This window comes from Tupaia chinensis, unplaced genomic scaffold (assembly GCF_000334495.1).
Source record: "Tupaia chinensis unplaced genomic scaffold, TupChi_1.0 Scaffold139602_1, whole genome shotgun sequence".
Taxonomy (NCBI): Eukaryota; Metazoa; Chordata; class Mammalia; order Scandentia; family Tupaiidae; genus Tupaia; species Tupaia belangeri.
Window position 1 is genome coordinate 416539 of NW_006199485.1, and position 23257 is coordinate 439795.

Genomic DNA, 23257 nt, shown 5'->3' on the forward strand with positions numbered 1-23257 from the left:
AAGACTAGTCCATAGCACAATTAAAAGCTATTTTTAAGTTTTCACCAGTTTACCTATTTTTTTGTTGATTATTTATTCTAACTTTGAGATAAATCAATGTGATGTTGTAAAAGAGATATTAAAGGTTTCTAGATATGTAATATTTGAAAGCTGCTATTTTTAAAGTTTAAAATCATAGCTTACTTGGAAATTAGTTTAAAATTTGGAAATGCCCAAAACTAAAAATATTCAAGCTATTGACTGAAAAAGTTTAAGTTACTGATAGTGATGCAGTACGACAAAAATCCACTGCCAGCTTTGAACTACTTCAGTTCTATTTTCTAAAATTTAATTTTTAGTTCTGGAGTTTCACCTTATATTGACTGCCTTTTCAATGTGAACATGTCTTAAGTTTATTTTACACCTGATTAAAAAGACACCATTTTCCTTAACCTGTCAACAACTCAATTGAGCAGTCAAAGTGTATTATTTGATATCTTGTCTGACATGAGGACTGCAGTCCAAAGAGAAAGATGTCACAAATTGGTGCCACACTTCAATAAATAGAGACATTTTATTTTTCACCGAGCTAATTCAATCCAGTTCAGTTAACTCTTTTTTCTCCCTTAAGGACAGATCAAAAAAGGCAGCCATGAATGACTGAGTTTGTCATGAGTCTGACACGTTAGTGTGGGAATATAAAGCAGACCACAAGGGAGGGGTTCTCCCTTTAGATTTCAGACAATACCCAGTACAAGAGCCTTCTTGCTCAGATGTGCACGGAATGAGCGAGATCACTGGGGTTTATTCAGGTACAATGGGAGGAGTGAGAATTTGCCGCCCTGTACACAACCTTCCCCTTACGGTTGTCACATTGAAACTTAATTGTTTTTAAGAATTTTCAGATAGTTTTCAGGTGGTCATTGAATTTCATTTTGGTTACATAAGCTAAAGTCTTTTAGATACTACTTGTTAATTTTGTGATTTGGGTAAAATCTGTGTCCTAATTGCCTCTTCCTTAAAAACCCTTGCTATAATAAACATAGACCCTGTGTTTTTCTTTCTTAGTTCAGTGATTTCTTCTTAAGATATATATTGAAATTTATAGTCATAATACTGTCCTTTCTAAAGGATGTGATGGGATAGATTATGTTCCTAAAAATGGAATGTTTAAATAATATTGGGTTGTCAGAAAACTCATAATGCATTTTTACATAGAAAAATATCTAATGACTTTTTCCAACAGCCCAGTTTTTATGAAAGATCAACACTATCAAAAAATTGCCTATTGCTTTTTGGGCCAGATCTGAGGTCCTCATCTTGTGCTTTGTATCGTTGAGGGCTGCTGCTCCTCCTGCTGCCTGGTGTTCTGCCCTCTCCAGTGCTCTGCAGGGACGTTCTTGTCTAGCAGCCCTAGGCCATGCCATATGTCTGCAGAGCCTTCCTTCTCTAGCTGCCAAACCTGTCCTTGATGTCATTTAAAATCCTGCTTTTTCCATGAATTAGGCCTTCCTTGACTAATTGCAGTGGTAGAACTTTTCTTGTGGCCTAAAAATTTATCAAGAGTGCTTTTGGGAACCAGCAGTTGGCGTAATGGCTATGTCGCTGGACTCCCACGTAGTCGACCGCGGTTCACGTCCCGGACCCGGTGGTTTAAAACCCACGCTGGGCGCGTGTGCGTGCGTGCCCAAGATCTCGAGAGGAGAATGGAGGAGAAGGGATTGCGGCGTGGCCATCCCCTCTGGGGGGTGATTTCTCGCTTTCTGTCTCTATGTCCCTCTCTGTCTGGCGAGCGCACGCGCCCTATAGCGAAAATCTCTCCAAAAAAAAAAAAAAAAGTGCTTTCTTCTGATTTCTGCCAGTGTAATTCTACTGTATGTTTTCTCAGAATAAGGTGATATCCACTCTGATTAAGCCATGTGGTGGCCTCTCTGTCCAGGGTATCAGTAGTGCAGGAGTGTTCTCTAAGTAGTCTCTACAGAGAGCAGGGCTGGGACAGTGTGTCAGTTAGGATGACACAGTGAAAAGCCATTCAGCTCTGTCAGCTGCCAGCTAAGTTACCACACACAAGTTACCTAACCTCTGACTTGTCTCTTTGTTTTTGAAAGGATGACATGAAGATATGGGACCAAATAACCTGCTTAAGAGTCATGCAGGTTAGATGAGTTAATTTTGGTCAAGTGCTTTCAGCAGTGTCTGGCACAAATTAAGTGCTATGTAAATGCTTATGAAATAATTTATTGAGCATGTTCTATCCACTAGTCCACTATGCTAAGTGTTTCACATGTTCTGACATAATCTTCACAGTAGTATAATCTGATAATGTCACCATTCCCATTTTACAAGTGAGGGACATGGGAGATAATCATAGTTAAGTAATTCACTCAAGAGCACACAGCAAGTACAGTGCAGAACTAGGATTTGAGCTCACACCACCTGGCTCCAGGGCTCTCAACCCCTTGCCTCTGTGTAAGCTCCTGGGAATACTGTCAAACCTGAATGTAAATCATTTTGCCCTTGAGAATATCATAGTCAGAGAGAGACTGTGTTTCTTGACCTATTGGAAAGCATGCTGTGAGTTAATGGGGCAAGGAGAACTTAGTCCCTCTGGACCCTTATGTTGACTACCTTAGATTGAGAGAGAGGATGGAAACCATATGTATTAGCAGCTGCTACCACGGCACTCAAGGCCATGGTGGTCTATATGAGAATGTCTCTTTAGGTTTGGTGTTTCTTTTAAGCCACTCTTTTGTCAGACTCTTGAGGCTTTGCCAGAGTGGTGGCTCTAGTCCAGGACCATGCAGAATATCATAAAAATGGTGAGATACAGAGAATCCAAAAATGAATCAGCCACATAGGCCAGTAAATGGTACATCGTAGGTATTTAACATGTTTTGAGACCAGCAGGTGGTTAAGATGCTGGATTCCCACATGGCTATTGCAGTTTGAGTCCTAGATCTGATGACTTGAAAAACTCACTGTGCACATGTGTGTGTCTGCCTAAAATCTCAGGTGGAGAATGGGGCAGAAGGGACTGTGGTGTGGCCATCCCCCCAGCAGCTTTCTCACTTTGTCTCTCTCTCTCTCTCTCTGTTGAGCACACGTACCCTATGACAAAAACCTAAAACAAAAACATGTTTTACTCCTCTCTACCATATCACCCAGCTCTACTGAAATACTAAATGTATCCACGATTCTAGCTAGAAAGGCCAATAGCTTGTTCTGGAAGCTGGTACAACACATCTTAGTCCTAATATGAAATCTTGGTACATGAGAAATTACCTTTAGGTGGTTATACTTGCACGTATGTCTTATAGATATTACAATCTAGGATATGCACCAATGCTTATATTTTCCAGACATTATATCCAGTATCCAGACTTTTTGTCAGATAGTCAAAAGTTTTTAAAATGACTTTCTTAAACCTTCAAACTATCTGAGGTATTTTGCTGATTATATACAGATAATGAAAAAATATAATTTTACAGTTAAGTTAGTGTGTGTATGTGTGTGTGTGTGTGTGCGCATGTGTGTGTGTGAAAAGTTTCCCAGGACAGTAATGCTTTGTAGAGGTTCTAAAGACCAATACTCTTAAGTGCTGGGTAAAAATTAAACTTGAATAGCACTGATGAAATATTTACTCATCAGATGGCTTTGAAGTTTAGCTTCTTTTGGATTGCAGTTCCCTTCCTAATGGACATGTTTCAAAGAAGAAAATGGTTATAGCATTCAGCTGTGGTTTTTCCTTACTCTCTGCATGGAAGAAATCTATTTTGTTTTGGTCTATTTTGGTATTTAAATTTTGAAGACTAGCTACTTAGAAATCACATTAATGCCAGCAGTGGTTCCTACAATTCTGAATTTATTTTCATTGATAAGGTAATATTTGAAAGTTAATTTTTCTAATATCTATTTATTATAAACACAGATTGCTTCAATTCCTATTCTATGGTTTTTCCAACCTAAATTTACTTAGTTCTCAACAGTTTTATATCAGAAAGCTTAAGGTGAGTGTATGTGTGTAAAACATGTAATGTGTTAGAGAAGTCAGTTTTATAAAATCTTTTGAATGAAATTGCTATGTTTAAAAACTACATATTTAGAGGTGTGGTTCTTCAGTTTTGATAATAAATGAAGGGTTTTCCTTCAGAGTTTAAAAGTGTTGATGCTTTAAAAATGGTTGAGTAATTTTGTTTCTTCTCCACTTTGGATTAAATTTCACTCGTCTAAGTGATTTCGGACTTTAGAAATTTTTTATTGCAGTGTTGGATATTTTTATTGTAATGTTGGTTATTTTTGTGTTTCCTTCCACATAGACTATGATACACATTTAATATTTGTATTTGTGCTTTATTATTTAGTTTCCATATGAATCTGACAAGCAATGAGGATCTCAGGAAAATCCCGGTAAGTTGCTGAGGGAGTTAGAAAATTACCAAAGACCAAGTCAGACATCTCTCTGGCACCATTTCTAAAAATGCCTTTGTTTCCTGAATGCCCAGTTACCTAAATATTGTAGTTCAGTGCGGTAATTTTGAGAGAAAGAAAGAAAGTGAAATTTAAATATTGCCTTTTATATTTATAGTAGGGTGAAACTTCTGTATATGGTCTATGAAAGTCCAAGCAAACATAAAGTTATAATTGAAGCTAATTTAGAATACGCATTTTGTTTATAGATTGTTTTGAAATTAATAGAAAGTTGTCTAAGTGAGCACTACAGTTTTGAATTAGAGCATGAAGAGAACACTAACATTTTTGTTGTTATTGGGACAAGGATTGAAGAAAGCGTGAAGCTGCTTGTTAATATTCAACAATAGGAGAAGCACCCTGGCAGGAGATGTAGGTAACATGGAAAGCATTTAAAAAGACAGATACTTTAGAACACTTACCCTCCTAGTCAGAACGAAACCAAGTATATATTAAAAGGCTTAATAGCAACCAGCTAAATCAACTCAAATATTTTTTACAAGGATTATTTTGCTATCTTTACCACATTTTATTGTTCTTTGAAATCTAGTGTTGGGAGTTCTATTCAGAGTTCCATTGCATCTGCAGTCAATTCTAAATATATTAAACCTAGAGAATAAGTTACTTTACAAAAATATGGGCAAATGTTCTTTATGGAAAACTAAATTCTCACTGAGTTACAGAAATAGAGCCTTAATTCCAAGAAGCTGATGGTTGCTATTTCAACCATCTGTCCTTAATGTGTTTGATCCAGATGTATAATAATTTTTTTAAGCGATCACATATCACTATTTTCTAGGATGTGATATGCCTAGAAGAAGCCCAGGCGAAGTTCGAGTTTATTTTATAAACCATTCTAAGTGCGGTTGTTTGTCTTTAAAATTGTAGAAAACATAGAAACACAGGACTTTGTACTGTGTTTTTGCTGTTTTATGTAAATGATTTGTAAGTTTTGATGTTTCATAAATACTCAAGTCTTTATAATATGGCAGTCTGGCGAGAAATGTCAGAATATATGAAGTCGGCCTTTGATCAGATAGTAAAATGAATTCTATCAGGCAGTTACTTAATCTCAAACAAAATGCAACATCAAAAAATCGATTTAATGTGTAGCTATTGTTTATTAAGTAACCTTAATTACAATTTCTATGTGCTTGTAAATGTACTTTTCCAAATCTTGTAATTTATTGCTTTAAAAGCATCCTTAGAATTCTTTAAAGAAATAAAATGTGAAAATTGTTTTAGTTAAAGGATTTAAAGGTGATAAAAGAATCCTTGATGTGTGATTATTTTTCTGTGGAATACTAACTATTCTAAATGACAGTTAAAGGATTACTAGGTGTTGTTAATTTACTGCAGGATACAATTAAGAGGAGAAAGCTCATCCTTGTACTGATCGTTATTGAGGGAAAGTATTTGAACAATTTTTATGTTGAAGATTATAAGATGTTTGAAGTAATTTACATTAAGTTCTCCAGTAATAGCCATCTACCAAGTTATTTTTTCCCCTTCTGGACATAGTATTTTGTAATTAAGTTTGTATGTCTTACATGCTAGTGCCAACACCTGTCTGTGAAAGCACAGTGTTTAAACAGGAGCAGTAGCCAGTTGAAAGGGCAGTGTGAGCTCTTTAAGGCCTAATTAAGAACTGAAAGGGAGATGAAGGGAGTAGGACAAAAGATGTGAAAGTAGCTGAGATGATATTCCCAGAGCAAAGTTCCTCATTAGAACAATAATGAGATGATCAGAGAATGCCAGGCCTTCATCTTCTCTCTCGTTCTCCTCTAGTTGCCTCGGATGTCAGTTAGAACCCCACCAATATTTGGTTACCAGGACAACCTTTCTTTAAAGCTTCAGTTATTTTGAGTCCTGATAATTTGCTTTTGTTTAAATATTGTAAAAAAAAATGTACATTTCCTAGTTTAAAAGGCTAGAATTTGTGTAAAGTAAAAAATCACTAGTAAGTCTCCAAGTCCTGTGTACAGTAGTGTTATTTAAAATTCTGGTAAAACCTTATGTAATCTATTATTCTCTAATCCATTCCCCATTTTCTTATATCTGCATAGGGACATTTTCAACAGAGGTGGGGTTAGGGATGAGAAAGGAACAGTTGTGAGAGAGAAAGAAGAATTTATCGTCAATTTCAAAGCAAGAAGACATCTTAAAAACATATGTGCTATTTATATGCAGTGCTGTGGGGAAGAAATAGCAGTGGGACTAAGTCCCATTGGAGGTTGCATTTGGTCTTGACCAATTTGGAGATTTCTCAATTTTAGATGTTTTCCCAAGAATAATAGTAAAATCTTTTGAAAAAAGAATTTTGGGATTTTTTTGAGAGTTTTTCTCCTTAAGAAAAATAATTTTTGTAATCAGAAAATGTTTTTACTTTATGTTTTACTATTAGTTGGTTCTTTTTTATGAAATTTTTAAAAACAGAACCATATATATATATATGTGTATGTGTATGTATATATTTTTGTGTGTGTGCGCGCGCGCGTGTGTGTGTGTGTATATATATATATATATATATATATATATATATATATATATATATATATATATATATATATATATATATATATATATATATATATATATATATATATATATATATATATATATATATATATATATATATATATATAAAGTAAGAAGATCAGTCAATTTAAGACTTTTAAGCCTAAAATTAGGTTTCCATGGTTTTCTAGGCATGTAACTGTCTTTAATTATTTTATATTCTTTTCCAGAATATAGTTTAGAGGACTTGTACTTTTCTGCCCAGAAAATTGATACTGAAATTTGGAATAAAGTTTTTACATGAAAGGACACATGGGGAATTTATTGAAAAGATCAGAACTATATTTGCAGGATATCTATTTATAAATTATAATATTAGATCATTCCGAGGAGAAAATATGAAGTAAATATGTCTGTTCTAGATTATGACTGTAAATCGGTGGACACTATTCTGAGATAATAATTATTTCAAGAGATTAAATTGTTAGATAGACTTATCATGGCATTAATTTGACCACTTACATCAAAATTTTTTGACATGCCTTTTATCTCTAGTATCTTTGAAGAAACATTATAAAAATTTTTTAACAACATTAATCAGCAATACTGGTATAGTGTTAAATATAACAATGCAAATGTTTTTTTTAACTCTATGTAATCACTTAAGTTGTTTGGAGAAATCAGGTCATATATGTATAATTTCATTAACATTAGCGAGAGTTGAACAGGGTCCATTATTAGGTCAAATTAAGAAAAAACATAAAGCAGTTAGCGAATTATTAATGAACTCCATTTAATTTAACTTCATTAATCCCTGCAATTTGTACAAGAACTCCTATTTTTCAGTAAGTGTTTTATGAGAAAAATGAAATCAGACTTTATAACTTTTAAAAATGCAGCTCAGGAAAGTCACTTACTTAATAGACCAGAAAATTTTAAAGTTGAGAACATCTCACTGGCCAGATAAGGAAAGTGGTTTCTGTCTCAAATTTATGCAGAATTACTTGGGTTGAAGTATGAAACTTTAGCTCATTTTTTAACAGTTTTCAAAAATACATATATCTCTATGGCATGTCTTATCTTTACTATAGAAAACTGCTTACTATCATGTTTTATGAAAATGTCAGTAAGAAATTTATATTATGTATCTCTAAATTACTTGTGACCAATTAAATAAACTGGCAACTATGTGAGTATGTGTGTATCTGTATGTAGACTAATTGTCACAAAAGATTAACTGATCTGAGAGAGAAAAAAATAAAAAGTAAACCAACAATTGTCTCTAGAATTGTCCTTGCATGGTTTTAGAGCAATATTCGAAGTATTTTTAAGGGTAAAGGTCATATATCTTATAAAGTTACATCTGTTCCCAGTTTATATTGTCAAAAAAGTTGTTTTAAATATGTCTTATTGAATTTAAGCTCACTTCCCTTTAATATTTTCTCTATTTATTCGTATTAATTCTTTAATATTTCAGTAGGTCTATGACTAATCTCATCCCTTCCAAGTGATCTTGCTCACTGTTGCCTTTTTAATTTTACTACAACACAGCTTTAATTATATTATTCCTGTTCAGAAACTTTCAATAACTTCTTGTTTCCTATAGCAAAAAGTTTAAAATTCTTAATAATAATATTCATCTTCCTTTGGTGGTCTATTTCAGCCTCTCTCTGCTCCCTAACTTGTGCCTTATTTTCCAGCCACGCTCCATCTTTTACTGGCTGCTGAAAATGCTGAACCTTGTTTTCTCCTTTAAATAAGTAGATCACATTGCTTGAAATGCCCCTTATGCATTTCTGCCTGCAAAATCTTTGAAGGCCCAGTATAAGTTGTACATTATCTTCTCTACAAAGCCTGAGTCCTTCTAGGGAACTGGAGAAGTTTTTCAATCTTGAATTTTTTTGTTAATGTTGGGTGGGTATGCATGCTTCAGTGACCCAAGCATCAGATTGATTTTTGTACTCTAAATTCTGTTTCTCCGGTGCTAGCAAAGTCATGGCACCTTGGGCAAAGAGTTTAAGTTTTACTGGTAGAAACTCCTAGATACATAGCGCAATTAAAGTAGATCCTGAAATGAGGAAAGAAATTTATTTCTTTCGGAAAAAATGATCTTTTTACATTTTCCGGTTGCCATTCCCCATCTTCCACCGAGCTGATTAGCTATTGATAGTTCCTAAGAGCCAGGAAACCAGTTTCCTCTGTATTTTAGTTTATTTTTCTTAAAGCTAAGTTGGAATGTTTTGAAAGAAAGTGATGGAAGTTATTTTAAGTTATTGGGCTTAGTGTTAGAAGCATGTTTAAAAAAGGGTAAAAACTGCTACTTTATATTTGGACTTTGTAATTTACATAATGAAAAATCTGATTGCTATACACTATAAATGAAAGATGATATTGTAGTGCCTTCTTGATTAAATTCCAGATAAATACGTACATATTTTGAGCTTTCTGTATCACATTACTGTTAGAGTGCTTTGTGATAAGAATGAATTTAACAGTAAGTTTTTCTTTCTCTTTTGGTTATTTTTATGCTTTTGTCTAAAAAGAATTTTTATCAGTAAGGTAGGATGAAGTAAATAAATGAAATGGAAGAGAAAGCAGATACACTAACTATAAATGTTAATGTGATTGTGGTTGAACTGTGAGTTTCCTGATAATCAGGGCAAAAAGGGATATATGATAAATTAGATAGATATTAGTAGTATGAGGAAATAAAATGAACCAGCTACTCAGGGGGAAAAAAGTTCTGTCTGTCTCTAAATTAAAACAGAGGTTACTCCCACAAGGCATCTTAGGAGGATGCTCATTGATTTAAATGAATTCTTTCCACATTTAATAGCCAATTGGAGAAACAGATTTGATAGTTTTGCTTTGTGTAACCATCTTCAATAAAAAGCCAGAGGTATAACATTAGTTATAGATATAGTTCAAGAGGAGAAATTCTATGAGGACTAATGTCCAGTGTGTAGTTTTCAATTAGTGTCCTATAGTTCTCCCAAGTTAATTCTTAAGGGTTCTTTAGTTTTAATCTATTTTAGTTATATTTATTATAGAACATTGTATTTCTTACTTTAGTTTTAAATTACATGGTCAGTCTCTGGTATTTGGAAATTTTCCACAATGTGAAAAAAGGTTTTAAAATCTAGAGTGACCATCAAGGCTTTGGTCCATTCTTCCCTAGTCATTGACTCAGAATCAGCTAGCCAATCTGGGAACTATAACATTAATTCTAGGGAACCAGCAGTTAGCGTAATGGCTATGTCACTGGACTCCCACGTAAAAGACCACAGTTCGCATCCCGGACCCAGTGGCTTAAAACTCACGCCGGGCGCGTGTGCATGCGTGCCTAAGATCCCAAGACGAGAATGGAGGAGAAGGGATTGCGGTGTGACCATCCCCCCTGGGGGATGATTTCTCACTTTCTGTCTCTATGTCTCTCTCTGTCTGTCTGGTGAGCGCACGTGCACTATAGTGAAAATCCCTCCAAAAAAAAAAACACAAAAAACATTAATTCTAGCATAGGGAAAGGAAAAACTTTATCAGAATTTGAAAAACTAGAAGTTGAAGAACTAAATTTCTAATGTTCTTGGTATTATGAATACTATAGTGACAAAATTTATCCTGTTTTAGGACAGCAACCCTTTTGATGCCACTGCGGGATATCGTAGTCTGACTTATGAAGAGGTACTGCGGGAGCTGGTGAAACACAAAGAACTCCTTAGGAGGAAGGACACCCATATCCGGGAACTCGAGGACTACATTGACAACCTCCTCGTCAGGGTAATGGAAGAAACGCCCAGTATTCTCAGAGTGCCATACGAACCATCCAGGAGAGCTGGCAAATTCTCCAATAGTTAACAAAACGGAGGGTACTGCATTTATAATTAGAAAAAGAAAGAGAGAAAAAGGAAAAACTTGTTACTGAAAAAACACTATCAGGTTTCATTATATATTCTCTTCCATTGTGAAAAATGGTTTTACCTGTAAATACCACCAGGGACTATCAAGAGTGATCTTTGAAGCGAGCAAAGTAATTTAAACTTTTAAAGTGAAATTGGGCAGATTCTTGATGAATAAGCAGTTTTAGGATTCACTTAGATGCTGGTGCCAGCCCAGTCATCTGCCAGAGGCCTCGAAATAGCTTCAGAAGTACAGGAATTATTCCTCAGGAGTAGATTTTTCATAAAGCAGATTAGTGCTGTGGTTGGTTTCTCAGAAGTCAATTTATAGACATGTTTAGCTTCAGGAATACTGCTCATTATAAACACTACTAAAAATAAGTTCATATTTTATATACATCTATATGTACATGAACATATGTTCACATATTTTTGTATATAAACTACATTCATATACCTCATACATATGTGTGTTTTAAAAGCATTTAAAAGTAACTGGTTGCCTCTAAGGCTAGGGCACCAGTTTCTTAATTTGAAGATGGACTTGTTCTCTATCGATGCAAGACAAGTCATCACTACCTACTGTTATGGTTTGTAATAGAGGAGCTGCTTCAAATCACTCTTGACTAGATGAACCTTGGATTTGTACTGAGATGCTGCATATTTTTCCAGCATCAACTTTTTGCTCTTTTTTTCAAAAATAATGATCCAAAGTCATCGTCTTTTTTTTAATGACAAATTTTATTAAACCTCAGTAACTTTACAACAGTATAAATTTCTTTGAGTTAATTTCTTAACATTTGAGTTTTGTTTAAAGTATAAGTAGAAGATAAGCTAATGCAGTTTGTTTCATTGAAATTCTACATGCCTTTAAATCACTGGCAAAGAACATGCTACAGAGTTATATCTGAAAATGATTTGGGGGCAGGGAAAGGACGTGATTGTCTGGTGCTTGATAACTCAAAGTAATGGGCAAATTCTAGGAATGAAGAATTAGGCTTGGTTTCAAGTTACATAAATAATAGGACAGATGGTTGCCTTTGGGTCTTGAACCAAAATAAGACTTAGTCAAGAAGGAGTGAGTTTTTTGAGCAGATCTGTACTAGCATGACATTACACATTACTCTACATCCACCCTGTAAGATTGATTTATCACAAAATGATGTTTTTTAGGAAAAAAATATTCCCCAAAATATTGATTCCTTCCATGGATTATTTTTAAATATTTGTATAAAATTATTCTGTAAATTAAATGAAAAAACAAGAGTATAAAAGTATTTCTCATCTTGGCCTTAAAAATAGAAACCACTATGAAACACTAAGACTTATCTGTGTCTTTTTGAATTTAAAAATGAAAAGTTCATCACCATATGGAAATTTAAATGTTCTCTAAACCATTAATGAATTACATTTTTTCTAATATCTATCTCTGTTTTGACTTCATTGAAAGTTAAATTAAAAACAGATGTGATCATTTTACTTATTTTAATATTTCGAATTGGAACACTTGTCCAAACTTATATTCACAAACTAAAATTTCTTGTTATTGTATTTTATGAACATTTTTTTAGTTTTTCTATGAGCATGAATTTCGAAATACTGAAAATATTTTCCATTATAAAAAATTAGATTCTAAAATTAAGAAGTGGAAAAAGAAAAAAGCTTTTATCAATTTCTCTGTCCCTTAAAATTCTGTAATAAAACTCAGAATCTGGTATAAATTTTCCCATTTGAGGTTTTGCTGGTTATAATAATTATTTTTAACATGGTGCCATGTTTAATTGACATTTATTAAATGTTATAAAATTATTAGCATTTGTTTTTTTCTGGTAGTATTATTGAGACTCTGACACTTTTAAAAATACCAAAATCCATGTATTTTTCAGTATTATGATAGATACCTACGTATATTGCAGTGTATTTTGGCCAGATTTGCCCTTTGTAGAACCAACATGTCCATTTTGTATTGTGGATATGTTTTACATAACTAGAGCTCATTAAAAAGTGTAGTTTAAGACTGCTATTCTTTTTCTGAGGAAATTCATTTTAAGGACTGATTCTTTACCTATATAAAAACTATAAGGATTATATGCATCCATACATAAGTGATTCATTTATAACTGAATCAATATTCTTACATTGAAATCTGAGACAAGTATTGTATTTAAAAACTGAATCTGTATTTATCACTGCCTGGAAATACTCTGTCTCAATGTTTATGAATTTTATTCATGACCTAGAGTAAACTTATTACATACTTTCATAATAAGTCACTATAATAAACTAAAAACAAAAAGTAAAAATGAGTTCCCAAGTAAACATCAGCATTTCCTGTGTTTTGGCAAAAGTGCATAGTAGTTTTCATTTCTAGCATTGAAGAGAAAAGGCCAAAAAGATCACTTTAGTTTACTTTTCCAAAATACAACTTTAAGTATTATAATGATGTATTTTGTTGGTAACTTAATAAATGGAAGGTACAGTAGACTTATAAGTGGATTTTACTTTTGCTATTATGCTTTAAAAAAATGTATGCTCAAAAACATTTCTAACAGTAAGAGGATTTTTTTAGTCACAAAATTGGTATTTCTCTCAAACCAATCTTAAGCTAACATACTTCAATTACATGAATAAAACATTTCTGCTATTATTTTGAGGAAAACAGTATTATTTTACAGCCAGTTCTCCTCCCAGTTCTAAAATTCAGCTTTAAAAGTAAGTATTGAATATACCATCCCAGTTTCATTTATTGAATACCGGGGTCCTGTCTTCGAACCTGTACATAAAATAAAGTTGTAACCTATTCATAAAAAATGCTTACGTAATGCTTTTTGCTGCTATGTTCTGCATCGAGCCTAGTTTGCCATCCTTCCATGAATGTAGAATTATCCATAGATTATACATAACTACATCTATTGCTTTTGGCAGTAAATCAAGATTTAGTTGTAATTTTCCAGCTGTGAAAATGTTGCTTTGTATTTAAAAGGGTTTCATGAATGGAAACCTAAGTAAAACTAAGCTCATTAGTGACAGACTTGCTTTCTTCAAGTCCTTCCTTGACCAGCTTCCCTGCCCATCCCTCCCTGCCTACCACCCTCATAAGGGTGCTTTTTCTTTAACAGGGAGAATCTTTTAAAAATAAATAAACAAATAAAAGAACTGCAGTCTTTAATATATCTACAGTAATCGTTACACTAGAGCTTTTATTTTCTTCTGTAGCCTTTTAGAATTGGTTTTGTAAATCAAGCCGAAACTTGATGTTCATGTACTCCAATGTCTTGTAGATATAGTAGGTGTGTGTCACTTGTGTGTAAGTGAAGTATAAAGCATGCTCATGCACTTGGTCTCTTTGAAGTGAGAGGGAGAGGATCACAGTGCTGCTGGTTCATGGTGGGAGCAGAGGGATCTGTCAGCATACATTGAGAGCCCCCATGTTCACAGATTTATAACTTTAATAATCTAGATGCAATCATTGCAAGTATTTAATATGCAATAGGTAGCACCTTAACTAATTAATCTGCATATGAACGGTTTTCAGATGTATTTAATAAGTGTAGAAGCTTTTCAAGCATTAAACTACAGTTGACATTTTATTTCATTTATTTTCTCTGTCAAAAAATCCACTCTTCCAATGGAATTGTGACAGATGATGCATTTGGGCTTATTAATCTTCAAAGCCTCCAGATGGTTTGTATTTTGAAGTACAAAAAATGCTGCAGATCTAGAAATGTATATATTTAGCAGGTATTTGAAAGAGATAAGCATTATTTATAACTGAAGAGTATTATGCTTATCTTCTTAAGAAAATGCTTGAGTAAGTTGTATACTTTTTTGCAGGTACAAACTCAAATGTATGTAAGCATTGTATAATGTGACAGTTGTATAATTTATGTAACTTGGTGCATGAATCCGAATTTTTATATCAGACTGTTGATTTATTATAGTTGATTAAAGTGTTTAAACTTAATTCAGTTGTCAAGATTTCTTATTGTAGATTAAACAGTGTTACCATAATGCACACGAGTCCTCTTTATCTTTTAATAGTTAGGATGTCTCTTATTTGGTATAGTGTAGCAAGTATTCTGTAAGATCTGCAGACTGACTTCACTATGAAAATAGTACTGAAAAGTTATTCAGAAAAGTAGTTTCTAAGTACCCCGGAGTGAACAGTATCCAACAAATATGTGAATGTCCTCTGTGTTTAAAAGAGCTTCTCATAAGGATGTAGATTACAATTTGGTAGAAAATGACATTTGAATATTTATGCATAGGCTAACACCTATTTGATTTATTCCTCACAACCCTGTAAGGAGTATACAAGTTTTCAGAGGATATTTAAGGCAACTCATGAAAAAAACAATTGTGGTACTCAGGAAAGAATAGGATGGATCAAGCCCTAGCATTTTCACTGCTTCTTACCCTGCACTTGTGGTAAAAGTCACTAATTGACCACTGCTTCTGGTTTCCTAAGCATAACAGTCTAAGTAACATACCGTCCATTGGAGAAGCTAAGGAAAACACAGGTTTAACATGTTCGTGCCTGTATACACACAGGTACACGTGTGTATACAGCAGTGTATTAGGTAGTTTTATTGTCTAGAGCAGGAGTCCCCAACCCCAGTGCACAGACTGGTGCTAGTCTGTGGCCTGTTCACCACCCACTCACTGTCCTCCCCTCCTCCCACCCTGTTCAGGGTTGGGGGAGTGGGCTGCAGGCAAATGAGCAAGGCTTTGTCTGTGTTTGCAGCCACTCCCCATTGTTGGCATTGCCACCTGGCTCTGCCTCCGGTCAGATCAGCAGCAGTATTAGGTTCTCTTGGGAACACGAACCCTATTGTGTGATTATTTCATTGTATATTGCAATGTGGTAGTGGTGGAAATGGAGTGCACAGTGGGTGGATGTGGTGCAATTGAGTTGTCCTGTTACCAACAACCCACCCACCCCCACCATGTCTGTTGCAAAAGGGATTTTCTTCCACAAAACTGATCCCTGGTACCAGGAATATTGGGGACCACTGATCTAGATTTTGAAATATGGTCCATCTGTAGTCTTAACATAAATTCTATGCATTTGAAACAGGGATTTCTCTGCAGGCTAGGATACCTTCTTAGACTCAAATTGCCCTGTTTTGGTGGGCTCATTTAGCCTGTGCCTCCACTTCCCTCTGTAATCTCCTCTAGATTATTCTCCTTAGATTATTCTCCTTTCTACAGATCCCCAGTATACCTGTTTCTTTTTCCTGAATCTGCAGAAACAAAGATATTTGTAATTTGGGAGTAGAGAACTGTAAGTATTTTGTTTAAATGAGCATGTTTTGTTTTGTCTGTCTCAGAAATATTTCTGTTCAGTTTTTTGGCTTCTGACCTGAATTTTGCCCAATATTTTACAGTTCTTCAATTTTACATGATAACACAATTTTATACTTTTATAATAGAGTTATACTGTTAATGCTATAAGCAATATTTTTATATACCTATCATTACATGAACAAAAAGCATGTGTATTCTTATACTCACTAAACCCGAATTTTTGATTCTTAAGTGTTCAGTGGTATCTTCATTATTTAGGCCTTCCAGAAAGCCAGAATTTATGCCAAGAAACATAAAATCATGTTTCTCTGTCTTGAGATTTTCAATTACGGTGTGTTGTGGTCAAATAAAGATAACGGTATGGTTTGTTACTAATATTAGTACCAAAATTTACAAATTAATTTTTAAAATAAGTTAGAACAGTAAAGCTTATTGCCATTATAGTATTACATTCTTTATGCTCCAGCAAATGACAGGACAGTGTATAAGAGTGAAATTGCAGGTTATTTGCAGTTCCTTGCAAAATGTAATTTGTGCTACACCCCTTCCCAGGCCGGTATGGTGGAAAATAGAGCAGGTTGGGTTTACAAAGGTGGAGGAGTTGCTGGGCTAGAAGGTGGTGTGGCTAGGGCGCTGGACTCTGACATAGCTGACCACAGTCTGCCCAGACCTGGCGGCTTGAGAATCATGTGTGTGCATGTGCATGTGTGCCCAAGATCCCGAGAGAATGAAGGAGAAGGGATTGCAATGTACCTATCCCCTCAGGGATGATTTCTCACTGTCCTTCTCTCTCTCTTTCTCCAATGAGAGTATGTGCCCTAAAGAAGAAAAAAACAAACAAAAGAAAAGGAGTTACTGAGGACAGTGGCAATCTAGAGAGCACATTTTATTACCCACTAAAAGGGAGCAACAGTTGTCAGCAGCAGCTCAATTTGGCTATTTGGAAATGAACACAAAACAGGGTTGCTAAACCTAATCTTTTTGGTGAAACTGAAAATAATACAGGTTTTCGTGTAAACTATGACTTCCAAATTTTGGCACTTGATTACTTTTTTTTTTTTCCTTTTTTTAAACAAACAAACAAAAAAACCTGCGAGGTCCCAGCTTACACTCTCTTTACTCAGTATTTGGGATGTACCGGCAGTCATCGTCATCATGATCATTGTGGTAAGAACAATTCAGAGTATGGTTACTGTTTACTTCCCCCACGGGTGATTGTGAGTTTCATCAAAACCAGGTGGCAGAGGAGCACATGGGGTATGTGATATGTAAGATGGAGTCACAGTTCAAGACTTTTCCTGAGGGGGTGGGAAGGGAGGAGAAAGTAGACAAACTATTCAGCAGGTATAAAATTTCAGTTAAGAAAGATGAGTAAATTCTAGAAATCTGCTATACAGCACTATGCCTACAGTGAACAGTACTGTCTTACACCCTTTAACATTCTTTTAAAATGATAGATATCATGTTAAGTATTATCACAATAAAATAATTTTTTGAGAGGTTTTTGCTATAGGGCGCATGCACTCATGAGAAAGAGACGGAGAGACAGAAAGCGAGAAATCACCCCCCAGGGGGATGGCCACACCACAATCCCTTCTCCTCCATTCTCCTCTCATGATCTTGGGCACACACGCACACGCACCCGGCGTGAGTTTAAGCCACTGGGACTCGAACTGCAGTTGACTAAATGGGAGTCCAGCGACATAGCCATTACGCTAACTGCTGGTCCCATAAAATAATTTTTTTTAATTAGATAAAAACAGTTTCCCCCGTATGTCTGACCTGAGTCTGACTGCAGCTGCTTTTAAGCAGGAAGACAATTTAGGTAACCTGTGGTATAGTCTTGAGAACCACTGCTCTGATGCTTTGAGCATTTCAGAGTGTTAGCCTAGGAACTGTTGTATGCTCTTTTTGTGGTAATGACTTTTCTGTATTTTTCTTAAGATTTTTACCGTTTTATTAAAAAATATATAAAAACTGTGTAGTGTCTCCAAGATCAGCTCATAAAATGTTGCACTGTGTTAAGATCAAATTATAAGTGGTTTATGACAATTATCTTAATAGAATGGTGATGTGTTTTGATGTGATTTTTAGGGTATAAAACACATACTTCCATTGGGAACCAGCAGTTAGCGTTATGGCTATGTCACTGGACTCCCACGTAGTCGACCACGGTTCGCGTCCTGGGCCTGGTGTCTTAAATCTCACGCCGGGCGTGTGTGCGTGCGTGCCCAAGATCCTGAGAGGAGAATGGAGAAGGGATTGCAGCATGGCCATGCCCTCTGGGGGGTGATTTCTCCCTTTCTGTCTATTTCTGCATGTCTGGGGAGCGCACACGCCCTATAGCAAAAACCTCTCAAAAAAAAAAAAAACTCTACTACACTGTTTTTTAAATTTCTCTATTTCTTTCATGAGAGAAAGAAACAGGAACCTGTGTCAAGATCCTACCAAACCATAATCCTCCCCTCAGCCTTCCAGCTAGCCAAAACCACAGGTGGGCCTATAGGGACACCTGTCACATTCACATTGACCCTGGATCTTTTCCCGTGGCATCCCCATCTGGCCCCAGTATCATACTGTGGTTTCCCACCCACCTATGCCTTCATAGCTGGGCTTCCACCAGCGAGATCAGGAAAGATGGGTGATTTAAATCCCTGGCTCTCTTAGTATGGTGCCCTGAGCAGCAGCTATAGCATCAGCAGGGAACTTAGAACTGCAAATTTTCAGGCCCTACTCCAGACCTACTCAGTCACAAACTTTGAGGGCAGGACAACTCAGTTGTTTCAGTAAGCCTCCAAAAAGTTCTCATACACATTCAGACTTGAAAGCCACTGAGAGAGACCCCCAAACTTTTTTTATTAATGTAATTTAGAGAATCATCTTTTTTTTTATCATAATGTAACTTTCCTTATCAGTCTTGAATTTATTTATGAACCCATTTGTTTATTTTTTTATTTTAAAATATTTTATATTTTAAAAAGGATGTTTTATATTTTAAAAGGAAAACTTCAATTATGAAACTTCATATAGGTCAAGTGTTAATAATTGGTGCACCATTATGCAGAGGAGTTACATAATAAATACTGTTGATTATTGATAGATGTTTTGTTTGTGTGGTAATATTTGGTATTGTGATTGAAAAAGAAAAGTACACAATGGGCCTTAGTGTAAAATTTCCAGAATGTTCTTCTAATTTTTCTCATTTGGCTATGCCAAATTTTGTTAAAGAGGGCCTCTTTCTCAGCCTCACAGAGGCCTTAACTTAAGTAAAAAAGTATATAAAAGGAAATAGAGAATGCAGCATCTATTAAATGTGGTAGAATAAAGTTTCGAATATGTACCTGAAATTGTGTAGTGGACCTAAAGATAACAAATGATTTGCTGTTTTAGGTAACAGATTTTACTTCATGAGTATTTCTAACTTTATGGTATTATTTCATCAAATAACTTGTTCATAAGGAGCTTATATCTGGACCAGCAGGAGGTACAATGGTTAAGGCACTGGACTCTCATATGGCTGAGTATAGTTCTAGTCCCGGACCTGGCAGCTTGAAAATCACACCGGGTACATGTATTTGCATGTCCAAAATCCCAGGAGGAGAAGGGATTGTGGTGTGGCCTTCTCCCTCCCCCCCCGGGGGATGATTTCTAACTTTCTCACTCACTGTCTCTCTGTCTCTCTCAGGCAAGCGCATGCACCCAAAATCCTAAAACAAAACTAAAAAGGTTGTATTTATCTTTTCACAATCAAAAATGGGTTAGAGTCTCATTTCTAAGGAAATTTAGAATGAAATATGGAAGTCTTGCTAGGTCTTGCATCAAATATTAGAAACACTGAATGTGTAGGAAAAGGTCATTATGCATTAAATAACAGAAATTAAGGGTAGTGGACTGGCCCCAGAGGGTAGTGGTTAAGAGAGCTGGAACCCACATGGTCAACCTCATTCAGATCTTGGCCCTGGGCAGGTGTGTGTGCACCAATCCCAAAAGGATGGAGAAATAGAGAAGGTATTGCCACTTGACCATGCCACACTGGGAGGTGCTTTCTCCTTCTGTGTCTCCGACAAGTGCACATGCCCTCTGGCAATTAATAAAATAAGGGTAGTAGGAGAGAGAGGATCTATTAGGAATGTATCTTATTATTTTTTTTATTCCTCAGTGGTGGAATAATTTCTGGAATATTCAGGTTACAAAATGTACCCAAAGACATTTGAACAGTGGCAAGAGTCCTTGGGTTTGGAGTTGTGTGTGTGTGTGTGTGTGGTCGTTTATTTAATTCATTGCACAACCCTCAATGAAAACTTCAGTGCCAGGGACCAACAGTTAGCATAATGGCTATGTCTCTGGACTCCCCTGTAGTCAACTGTGGTTCATGTCCCGGACCCGGTGGCTTAAAACTCACGCCGGGCGTGTGTGCGTGTGTGCCCAAGATCCCGAGAGGAGAATAGAGGAGAAGGTATTGCGGCGTGGCCATCCCCCCTGGGGGTGATTTCTCGCTTTCTGTCTCTTTGTCTCTGTCTGTCTGGCGAGAGCACACGCCCTATAGCAAAAACCTCTCAAAAAAAAGAAAAAACACACACACACACACACAAAAAAAAAACTTCAGTGCCAGACACTAAATTAACCCATTGTAGAAACCTAGTATTAAAGAGAGCATAGATAATTAAGAACACGGCTAATTTAAAATCTTGAGTTTGAACCCATAGTTTCAGCCATTTTCGGCAAAATTTTGCTAAAGATGATCTGAACAGTAACAAAATTGGCTTATGAGTTTTATGTCCTTAACTAGATACAAAGGAAGGGAAAGTTAATGAGCAGAAAAATGACAGAGAAGGCCATGGAAGGTGGGTTGAGAAGGGAACGGTGGGTCCAGCTCATGAGGAAACTAGTTAGCCCCTGGTTAATTTAGATTATGGACTGTGACACCATACAGGACAAATGCTTCTTTTAAAGGAATAATTTATTTTTTGTGAACAGTTGACAGGTCCAGTGGTGGCATTTAATGTTTTCTTATTTACATTTAAGGGTGTGTATATATATATATATATATATATATACACACTGTTATTGAACATCTTTCATGATTTATAAGTTGTGAAATATTTTAATCCTTGACTCATTTGTTTACTAAGCTATTCATTTAATGCTATATTATATGTAGCACTTGAGACCATCTGTTAGGAATATTTGAATAATATACATGCTGTGAAGTTATGTATAGCAAATAAAGCACAAAACACATGAAATATTCAGGAAGAGTTGTGATAAAGACAATCCATGTATTTAATGTGGTCTGGAATCTAGCAGTAAGTCTTTCCAAAAATGAAGCACTCTTCTCATTCTGGGGAAACCATCGCACTGAGATGGCATTCAGATGTCATCTTAATGCTAAGTGAACAAATCTTAAATTGCTGAGATTGGTACTAAATAGAATTGTACTTCTAAGAGCGCTTCATGAAGTGGGAGAAGTTATTGCAGAGCAACTGCATTGGAGCCATGGTAAGTGTACTGTTTTGAGAAGTGGGCCAAAGAAGGAGGCTGTTACTAGGGGTCAAATTGGGTGTCTTGAGGTTGTCGTTGGAGGCAGGTGTTTGCGGGGAGCACCTGGGCTCATTTGCAGTCTTGGAAATACTGAGCTCTGTGCAGTGACTCAACCAAGAATCCTAAGCCTTGGAGGGTAAACTCTGTTGAAGGTTGAGACTATCCGTTTATTTGTTTCCTCTGAATCGATGGAAGGTGGGGGAAGGTTAATACATGGGTAGGTTCCCTAGGGCAAGGAACTTGGTGAAAGATTGTAAGTTGAGGTTTCTTAAGTCACTCAGCTGAATACATGGAGGCATCTGAAACCCTAGACCCATTCACTTTTTAGCCAGGTGTGAGTCTAAGGAGCTTCACCCACTCCTGATAGGCTTGTTGTTCCCTCAGGACGACAGCACTAGCTGAGTTGTAGCCCATCATAATGCCTCCTATAAAAGTGTGCCAGGGTGGTATATACACGAGACAAAGTTTGTTACCCACCAGATCAAGGGTAAGTTTGGCCAATTTAATTTTTAATTCTAGTTTTCATACTTAACAGTGTTTTCCTTAACTGCGGTCAATTCTTAGGTTTTGATGCTTAGAGCAGATGCCCTTGTAATCAGAAAGTCTACTTTTTTAGTACCTGTTGCTTACTGTTCTCAACAATAGCAGAGTGACCCTCACTGAGGGGTATCTTTCAAACTCCCAAAGTACATCATCTTGTCAAAAGTTGTAAAAAGACCATAGAGCAGGCCAACTTCATGGCCTGGTGGTTAAGACAGCTGGATCCCACATGGTCAACGCGCTGTTTGAGTTCCGGACCAGGCAGCCTGGGAAACATGCCAGGCACGTGTGTGTGGACCCAAACCCCCAAAAAGCTGGAGAGTTGGATGACAAGTAATTGGGATGTGACCATTTTCCTTGGGGGTGCTTATTCCTCTGCCTCTCTCTGTCTCTCTGGCAAGCCCAGGCTCCCTCTAGCAAAAAGAAAAATTCTTAAAGACCATAGCAATGTACCACATCTTAATTTCTGTATACACACGCACACACACACACACACACACACACACACACTGTATATATTACATATATATGTATACACACACACAAACTATATATATATATATATATATACACACACACACACATATGCACACATAAATATAAAAATAACATAGGATGTTAACATATTCGTTCAACTTCTGTCTGATCTTTACTCTTTCAACATAATTACCGACTTTGGAAGTGTTTATTATTTCCCATGTGGGGTAGTCTGGGACTCCCTTCTCCTCCCAGCGCCTAGCCAATCATTTCTTAATTTGCCTTTCAGTTTTACATTTGGTTCTTCCTATTTGTTGAGCCAATAGATGTATCAAACAGGCTTCACTTAAGTTACTCAATGTTTTGTGTTTGGCCTTCCTTGGTAACCAAGTCAATTTCATTATGCATCTCTAAGCAGTAAATATACTCCTGCCTTTGTCATTTTTATAACCATATTTCTTTTTGTCTTGACTCATTTATTTTCTTGTTCTGAATCGTATGATATTTTTCTCACTCAATTCAAATCTTATGGG

At 35.9% G+C, this 23257-nt stretch overlaps 1 protein-coding gene across 2 annotated transcripts in view; it reads left to right on the plus strand.

Moving 5' to 3' along the window:
* The window catches only part of RAB11FIP2 (RAB11 family interacting protein 2), a 48427-nt gene extending 36377 nt beyond the window's left edge, over nt 1-12050 (plus strand). The window contains exons 4-5 of one of the 2 annotated variants that reach the window (XM_006162049.3): nt 4341-4386; nt 10591-12050. In XM_006162049.3, coding sequence (XP_006162111.1) covers nt 4341-4386; nt 10591-10818 — 274 coding nt within the window. In that variant the 3' untranslated portion in view covers nt 10819-12050. The remainder of the gene's footprint in view (nt 1-4340; nt 4387-10590) is intronic. The other variant, XM_006162051.3, reaches the window with a different exon arrangement.
* Nucleotides 12051-23257: the final 11207 nt, after the last annotated feature.